The 9180-nt window shown below is 51.0% G+C and overlaps 3 protein-coding genes across 3 annotated transcripts; all 3 read right to left on the bottom strand.

Annotated features, from left to right (window-relative positions):
* Positions 1-1541: 1541 nt before the first annotated feature.
* AYO21_11343 (3-hydroxyisobutyrate dehydrogenase) lies at positions 1542-2572 on the bottom strand (the record flags this gene model as incomplete). The annotated part of the gene is made up of 2 exons (XM_022661239.1): positions 1542-2303; positions 2366-2572. 2 exons carry the CDS (start codon positions 2570-2572, stop codon positions 1542-1544), a joined length of 969 nt encoding a protein of 322 aa, XP_022506473.1.
* A 1256-nt stretch (positions 2573-3828) lies between these two features.
* On the bottom strand, positions 3829-5578 carry AYO21_11342 (hypothetical protein; the record flags this gene model as incomplete). Its single annotated transcript, XM_022661238.1, has 2 exons — positions 3829-4812; positions 4862-5578. 2 exons carry the CDS (start codon positions 5576-5578, stop codon positions 3829-3831), a joined length of 1701 nt encoding a protein of 566 aa, XP_022506472.1.
* Positions 5579-6516: 938 nt separating this feature from the next.
* Positions 6517-8555, bottom strand: AYO21_11341 (hypothetical protein; the record flags this gene model as incomplete). Its single annotated transcript, XM_022661237.1, has 4 exons — positions 6517-6773; positions 6987-7099; positions 7166-7812; positions 7875-8555. The coding sequence occupies 4 exons, from the start codon at positions 8553-8555 to the stop codon at positions 6517-6519; spliced, it is 1698 nt and encodes a 565-aa protein (XP_022506471.1).
* Positions 8556-9180: the final 625 nt, after the last annotated feature.

Below are 9180 nucleotides of genomic sequence, written 5' to 3'. Positions count from 1 at the left end.
CAAAGGGTCTCGGGTGGTCAGCCATAGGCGGGTCAATGGTAGCGAAATTTGACGAAAAAAATACCTATTAAAAGCAATATCTTAACGTTCTTGAATATCGCAGCGGAGAAGTAGATAACGCCACAAGGTCATCTGATGCGCTAGTGTCAAGCAGGTCGCAGACCGATCAGGTATAGCGCTGTCACTCTAGCAAGCCGAATCAGATCAATCCTGCGAGAGGGAAATGTGGAGCTCGGTTAATGACTAAGAGAGCTAACCTATCTACCGAGAAAGATTGGCGAAGAGGAAGGTGTTAGATGCCGATAACCGAGCATTAGCCGCTCCTTCTCTCCTTGCTCGAGGACAAATTGGCACAGATACGAACACGAACACGGCCTTCACTGACAGAGCTTCTGCCTGCTGATCACTAGATGGAAAATTGGTCATGCAGCCCTTTGCTTTCTGACTCGGTGCTCATTCTGGTCCGCCAGAGCGAGGCTAAGCGGCCGAGCACTTGTGATCGTATACTCTGGCTGCCGATTGGCAAGTTTCTTCGGTTTGTCATTCTCTTGAGGAGGTGTTAGGGAGGCTCTGATTGCCGAATGTCTCCTTGGATAACTTTCCGAACAGGTTTTCTCGTGATTGATTGGGCCGAAAGCTAGTCAAGGTAGGTGTATAGAGGAAGGAATTGTACTTTGCCTGGGGTCGCAGTCAAAGTGTGAAAAGTATATGTGCCGGGAAACCATATTCTGACAGGCTCCATGAACCGAGCTCTGTCTAGCTATGCTCTGTCGGCAACTCTGCGGTCGAATGAGCAGGATATTGCCTGTCGCCGAGAGAACAACTGTCGTTTCAGCCGAGTTCACTACGCATTGGAGGGTGACGTGCGTTGCCGGCGACCATTTCGTGCTCAACATATCCACTATAGTGACCCGGTTCTTGAAATTACCGTGAACAAAGGGAATATCCCCGAACACACACACGCCGAATATCGCCGAGGCCAATCCCAGTCTTGAAGTCAGGAACATTCAATCTCCTTCGGCGGCCGCCAAATAGGTGTGGAGCTCTGCGAAAGTCGATACTCACGATCTCAAGAGCGAGCTAGCATTATTAAGGATTTCAGAGTAGCGAAAAGGTACATTGCCACTTGAGGCCAAGGAAAGCCAAGTCACGGACAGAGGGCGATGGTCATATCCATCTTGAGCAACGTTCTCCTTGATCTACACCCTCAAGTGTAACCATGGACGTTCAGGGGAGTCCCAGGGACCTGATACTGTTCAACTGGAGAAACGTACCGCTTTTGATCGGTCAGTACATTAGATTCCCGTCGCCAAGACGTAGAGGCAATTGAGATGTAATATAGTAATCTCTCTGTTCACATCCCTTGATCCGTGGCTCCAGAGAAGCCCTGCAATAGCCGGGTCAATAGGTCCCGCGATGTTGTGATCGAAATCACGACCACCGCTCATTTTTGGACTATACACGAGCGTCGAGTATTTTCGCCTCCTCTTTCAAACCCCATGCATCTTATGCATCTCCTGTCGCATTCCGAGGGTCGGTCGCTAGCTTCCATTTGTCTCCTGCTGGTGTGACGCCCCCCTTACAATATGCCGATACAAGACCGTGAAATCGAGATCTCCGGACTCGGGCAGCACGCTTTGATAAGTGGACAAGGCGGTTGATCCAAGAACCAAATTAGCCTTTGATGTCTCACCTAGCTTCACCGCCAGGGCAACATCTTTCGCCATAAGGCTTGCCTTGAAGCCTGGAGAATAGCCTCTGGTGGACGGAGCAGTTGGGACTATGCCCGGCACAGGCTGACTTCGCTCGATAATGCCATTCCTGGCTGCTCCTGCACAGATGACACGATGCAGGACTTTAGGATCAAGTCCGGCACTCACGCCCAGGTGCATTGCTTCACACGCTGCAATGTTCATAACGCCAGAAAGGTAGTTGTTGCAGATTTTTGCAACCAGCCCTGATGCGGGATATCCGCAGGGAATGATTTTGTCCTTGTCGCCCATGCAACAAAGTAATTCCTTTACGGTCTCAAAGTTGCCATCAGAGTCTGTGATGCCGACGTAGAACGCAAGTGTGCCAGCAGACGCCCCATAGACTCCTCCACTGACCGGTGCTGCATAAAATGACGCAGTTGGCGCGACTCCCTTCAAATAATCTCGGACAGCGAGACTGCTGTCGACATCGATGGTCGAGCTGTCGATCAAGATCTTGCCCTCGAGACACTCGGAATCGAGATGGACGTCAGGTCCCGTATAGACTGATCTTACATGATGGCCTTCCGGAAGCATTGTGATGACTGCATCCTAAGGGGGATCTTTTTTTCAGCTCCTCAACCATCGCCTGGCTCGGAGTCAGTTAATCTTACCGATCTGCTGAAAACTTCCCTGGCACTATTCCCCCTTTCCACCTTTTCAGGAAATTCTCCTGCAATCTTTTCCACCGCAGGCGATGAGATGTCGAAGACAACGAGCTTAGTTTCAACTGGAAGATTTCTTGCCAGATTTTGGGCCATAGGATATCCCATTGCCCCAAGGCCGATAAGACCAACGCGCTGAAAGTCGGTCAGGCCCATCTTCGATGGCTCACAGCTTCTTTGTTGATGTGCCGCTATAAAGATAGAGATCAAGACCCAAACTTCCAAACACCTAACATATATGTACCAACCAAAGTTTCGACGCTTCCCAGAGCGGTGATTAAGCCTCCAGACTCGGGCCGAAATAGATGGTGGGCAGGGCGGCAGAGGAACTGTTGCTCTTACCGACAGGGAATACGGGGAGTCTTCGTACACGACAAGGCACCCTCTGGCTGCTGCGCGAGGGATTGCCGACTACGAACACTTCGACTATTATCTAGAGACCCTGCTCGATATCTGAACAAGATGTGTCTCTAATATACAAACAGCATACATGATGAGCTTGGTTTGAACCTTCTCCTATCTCAGTGGGAAAGAGCAGCATTGCGTCCCACGGAAGAAGTGTGCTAATCGTGATCATCCTTACTGGAAGCTGGCCACTACCAGGGATAACCCGAGCCCTACATGCAGTTGTTTGCAGGTAGCCATTTGGGTAACAGCTTCTCGAGCGACCATGACCGAGCCGCCTAAATCTCGGCAGTCGGCTCTTTCAAAAAAACTGCAAAGCAAGCCGAAGTGAATCGAGCACGCAGACTGGCTCAACTGCATTGTCGACGGGACCGGTTTTCCTCCAACGACAACCGACCAAGGCTACATGCGAGGACCGTACCCCGGTATTTAGTAAGCTCACGCCTGCAAAGTGGTGGTTCAAATTCTAGCCAGTCCGCCATGTGAAGCTGAAGCCATGGCTATCACTTCGTGAAAACCACCAAGTGTTGCACGATATATCCACCACGTCAACGGCCAAGTCGGAAGGGCATCTCGGAGCAGCCGCTGGGCACCTCTGCCCATGTACGAGCGATCATTATTAGCGCTAGCGCCAGTGGTTTGAACATGATACGGACCATAAGGAAGCATTTGAAGAACATCAATCTCATGTAGCAAATCAAAAGTTTGATGTCGTGGCTGGTGGTGTCGATGCCCCCCGTTTCGACCGCAACAGCTACTCCGCCTCCCATCTCTTGTGTGCCTCCCCAGTGAGTTTGCGCAACGAATCGCAGCTAAGGAAAAGTAGAGCCTTGCAATACATGGATGCATGACAAAAGTGCTTCCTGCTTTCTGCGAAGCTGCGTTCGGTACGTCCAAGTCTCGTCAACAACGGCGATCTCATGTCATCTTGTTGACAAGTTCAATGGTGGCCGATTGCAAAAGTTCCTTGGTCGATATCCGGGATTTCTGCTCGGCAGCATTGATGATTAAATGTGATCAAGAGACGTTAGATTGTCAAAATTGACCCAAGTCGTACAGTCGAAAGCGTCCATGTCAAGGCACTCGTCATTCAGGATCCATGGAGTGACCATGTCAAAGATGTTTGGATTTGGATGATCAGCTTGTCCGGCCAAGCTGGGAAACACGGAAACATTGCTGGTCGGTAGTTGAACCCCACAAAAGAGGTTAGAGAAAGGGAGCAACGACTGCAGGATGTGGTTGGAGAGGTGGCTTCCTTGAATAGGACGTTCAGGCTCCCGATGCCCCATTACATCGTTCGACCTTGTCTCTGGACAGATGGCGGAAGCCACATTCTGCTCGAGGTACTGTAGACGAATCAATACAGCCTTCGCTCCAGGCCATTTCAGACTCATAGTCGCTAACATGCTGTCTTTGATGATGCCCAGCTCTTCCCGTAGCCTGTCCGATTGCGTCGAAGGTAGCCGTAGCGCCGCAATCAATTGGGCTCCCGCCACCATCGCGAAATAGTCATGAATTGGGAGCAGGAAATTGATATCGTCTCGATGTCCCATTTCTTCGTAGAGGCGAGCAATGCAGGAGGCTGCAAGAAGTTTCCCCTGGTCTGCAACAGTCTTCTGATGCAGATTCCCAGGTAGACTCAAAAAAAGAATGACGCAAACGCAATACATGATATGTAGTTCCGAGCCTGGGCGAGAGTACTGCAGTCTCCTACCTTGATCTTGGAGCTTGAACCGTGGATTTAGCTCTCGGACCCACGCTTGAAGGTTAGTGACAATGTCTGTGACATCAAAGTGACTTCGATGGCGTCGCTTTATGCTTGCTTCCACGATGCTCGCCATGATCACCACAAGCTTGGAGAACTCAATGAAGCATAGGGCAGGATCATTCAAAGTCTGAAAGTCTTCCAGCTTGGGTAGCTCGATGTCAAAATCCTCGGGTCTAATTGGCAGAGGACGTCCAAAGCATACGGCTTGCAGCACATTATTTCCCTGCTTAGGTGTCAGCTGTAAAGCGACAGTGATCTGGCGAGTAACTCACATAGATTGTCCACCATACTCGTCGACTAACGCCGGTGTCAGATCTGCCACTGTATGTCGTACGACGGTGTAGACCCATCTGGATGGCCAACCTCAATGAAACTCCATTCCAGTGCCACGGGCTGTCCAAGGTGACCTTACTTGGTGTGCACATGCTCCAAGAGCTAAGAAGGCACATGGCTTTCAGCCTGTTGAGATTGTCAGGCTCGACCTCGAGGTTGAGAAGTAACTTGGCGTTTCGGTAATATGGGAACGCGAGCGTACCGGGCGTTTTGTTGTTGTGAGGATGTCGAAGGAGAGACCCTACCACGAGAACCGCCAGACAGAGCAAAGTTGATCGGTGGCCAGGAGACAATAAGTCCGTCTCTCCAATGACCGGCAGCCGATGAAAGGCGTGATCGCGATACAAGTCGTGCATTGCTCGAATGATGGAATCTCCGGGAAGGACCAAGGCTTCGCTGGCCCTGAGGATGTTTTGCGTGAATTCGTCTAGGCTGTTTGGCAATTCAGAAATATGTGCCTCAAGAGCGTCAACCTGAGTTTTCGCACATGACTCCACGGCCAGGTGAGACTGGTCACCAACGAAGCCAGTGCGACTCGGCGTCTCGGTGGAGGCTGACGTCGTAGCCTCGTCAGGAAGAGGTGCAGCATTGTGTGGCCTGTCTGGCCCCCGGATCTCATACAATCCAGGTGATGGCAATTGGGCATCCGAGCGCATGGAGGGATTGTCGGGCACAGGAGCCAGCCTCCGTTTCTTTCTTCGAGCACTTTCTCGAGGCTCACAAGTCTCGTTGTTGCGAACACAGTTGTGACAGCTACTAGGCCGCGACTCTCCAAGATTACATTTGACCTTCGTCCATCAGCTTAGCCCCTCACCAATCTCGACGCGCCATTACGACTTGACACTGACCTTTCGCATGTGGCAGGCTTTGCAGACTATTCGTGCTCGTTCTCGGGGGGGCTGGTCTCCGCCCATCTTTACGCCAACGTGTACGTCGATCTTAGGACGCCTCTTGCGACCCTGTGGGTGTGTCGCGCCGTGCCTGTCCGCCCAATGTTTGAGAATGTGGTGGTGGCAGGTCTACAGTGTCAGGAATGTTGACGTTCGTTGTGAAGTTGATCAGATAGCTTGGCAGACAACCAGTCATGGCTGAATTGACGAGCAGCGAAGCGGCTATCATTTGATAGGCATATAAGGGCCGCCAGGGTGATGATGGAGCCACAGGCTACGCCGATTGTCACGCAGGAGAGATGCCCCACACCAGCTCAAAAATCATTTGGGATGCTCGGAAGAGCAGTAGTAGTGTACTAAGCCTTTTATGTAATTACTCGTACCTCGGCAGACCAGGACATGATTATTCCCCCGCAACCAGGTGTTCGACCTCCCTCTTGGGGGTGGGTCTTCAGTCATATTGGACCAAAGAACCACGATGTCAGAGGGTGGATGACGAATTCAGGTCCCTCTTGATAACGAACATTGAATGTCGTCCAGCAATGAGAGCGGGATTATTCCAAACCTGCTTGGCTGATTACCAGAGACAGGTGCGTGCAGCGAGTCCCCACTTTCCCATTGATGGGTATCAGACACCATTTATCTTCATTTCATGTCTCGCTCATCGCAGACGTGAGAGATCAGGAATGGATCGACAGCAAGAACTAGCTCCTTTCGACACATCCGCGTGCCAAAGCATGCTCCTGGAATCTGGACACTATTTTGTAAACGTCCTTGCCCATCTGGTCGTCGGGCTGGTTGGATACGTCAACTGGAGCGACCGCAAACAAGTTGACAAAGTTGTTGCTCTTGGCCGCTGGGAGCTCTTTGGCCAAGATCTGATGAGCCAGTGCCAGTGATTGATCATTCAAAGCCCGGAAGAAGTCGACAACGTCAAATCGAAGCGCTAATTCGTCCATTGCTTGAAGACAAGTAGATAGGTCGTGGACGGCCTGAGGTGAGCATTGCATGGAAGTTTTTATCGTCAGGTAATTCATCGTCAATGGTACTGATAGACATATGACCCTGAAAAATGGCATTAGACCGGTGTGCCAGGAAAGGAATCGTGATGACCATCTTACGCGTGTGTGTTCAAAAATCGCATGGCTTTGCGCTTTAGAACGTCTGAAATCACATGTGTTGTTCTCAACGCCGATTCCTTGAGAGTTTGGTGTGATATTTCGCATATCTTCGCCACCCACGAGCTTAGATGGGAATTTTCGGCCGAACTTAAGGCTCTGTGGAGGGCTGAAACGACATATCTTCCAAGTTTGGGTCAGGAAACGTCACAAGGGAAGCAACAAGGGAGCTTACTCGAACAATAACCTCAACATCGCTTGAGACACAAACAGTGGGAATTTAAGAGGATTCGTCGAAATGTCATCCACAGCGTCGGCCATGAGTAATCTTTGGTGACGCGATTTCCAATCGCCCAGTAGCTGCTCGATTCGCTCTGCGTCTCCCATCAACGGGTGATTACTATAGCCAGATGACAGAGTCACGGTCTGTGCCAGGGCGCTCCGCCAGGTAAGAAGTCTACACAGAGGCTCAGAGTCTGCGGTGAGCTCGCACGATGCCAGGAGCACCTGAATCAGCTTTTGTTTCAGTTCGCAACTGACAAACCAAGAGAACCGAAGGTCTTCTTCCAGATCTTCCACCGAAAGCCGAGGGACAACGTCCTGAAGCTTTGGTACGCCGTTGGAGCGGTTCCCAAGTCTGATGTATCCAATCCTCGTAGAGAAAATAGCCCTCAGGCGTTTCCATTGCGCTCCAATGCGTTGCTGTTGGCATGGTGATGCAGAATCTGGCGAGAAGATTGCTTGTTGAAGTATATCGTGGGCCTTCAAAATCCAGTACTCGTTCTCAAACATAGCGTCTGGGTATTTTCGCTGAGAACTCAGCAACAAACAGCATCGTACCCGACTCAAGTCATCATTTTCACAGTCTGCTTCGTACAGGACCTAAATGCGTAGGAACGATCTCAGTGGGAGATGTACGTTGATGTCGAAAAATTGTCACTCACTTTGGCGCGCTGGTAAAAGGTATCCCGCATCTTGCGAACACTGGCAAAGGATGCGGCTTTGGATTCCTCTTCCGTGGCATGTGCACTACCAGCGAAAAGGAGAGCATTGAGGTATGCCAAGCTCATTGGACGTTGTTCCTCTGCCCATGTTACTTCTTGGGGATGAAGGAGGGCCCAAATCTCCCATTCACTTGCAATTGGGGACGCCCAGTAGCTGTAGCTAAAGTAGTAGCCAAGCAGGAGCTCGATAGTTGCAAGGGGAGGAACAGACAATGCGTGTGCTTCAGCCACAGACACCGTTGTGTGGGAGGGCTTGCCACATAAACACCACGCGGCAATCCAAAAGGGGATTGAGGCCCTTCTTGAGTCGCAGCAGTAGTGTCTGGCCGTGTTCACGTCTGAACTAGAGACAAAGATTCCAGAGGGAGATGGGTCAGAGCCCTGGAGAGGGTTAGTGTCTTCGCTAGAGACTGGCTGATGGGTCGAAAAGGTGGACAAGGAATTTTCGAAGGCTGGATCGGTGTTGAGTTCTGGTAGAGGACCCGAAATATCCAGCATAGCCAGAGATTGCTCTGACTGCCGGTTGGAAACGTCCTGGGAGCTCTCGACCTGCCAAATTTGCCTGTTCGGTGAGGTGTGATTCACCAGGTCGAGAAAACAGTCAGTGCTGACGTTGGCCATGTCCAAATCCAAGATTTGCTCCTGAAGAGAGCCATGCTGCCTCGGGCCTACGCCAGCCAAACTGCTGGACTTGCGAGGACGTCTAGCATGGTTTCTTAATATTAACATTGCAGTCTCATATCATGGACTAACTCCTTATTTACCTCCTCTCGTTGACGATACACTCTTGCTCATCAAGCACGCAGTTGTTGCACCGGTCGGGGAAACGAGTGACGGCGTTGCATCTCACTTTTCGAGAGCGACACCAAAGACAAGCTGGTGAGAAACTGTCTCAGTACAGGAGACCCTCTTTGCTTGCACTGTGGACGACTCACCATTTGCAGCACGTCGCGGCTTTATCCGCGCAGGAGTGCTGCCCGTATGGCCCAGGGAATCATCGTTGCCGTTACTCGTGTCCCTTACGAGCGATGAGCGCGACGGGGGATTGTCCATTTGTCCAACAATCTTGTCTCCACCGATGCCTTTGACCGAAAAAAAAAAGAACTTACTAGTCTTGCTCGGTTCTCAACAGGAAAATGATTCAGAAGCTAGGTTACGGAACGCGGGAAGTGCAAATTGTCGGTTAAGTCTCCTCTGGGGGTAGCAATGTCCACGACGCGGGGGTGTTTGGGCTTGCTCCCATCCC

This window comes from Fonsecaea monophora, assembly GCF_001642475.1.
Source record: "Fonsecaea monophora strain CBS 269.37 chromosome Unknown Scaff154, whole genome shotgun sequence".
Taxonomy (NCBI): domain Eukaryota; kingdom Fungi; phylum Ascomycota; class Eurotiomycetes; order Chaetothyriales; family Herpotrichiellaceae; genus Fonsecaea; species Fonsecaea monophora.
This window is presented reverse-complemented; position numbering and strand designations above follow the sequence as displayed.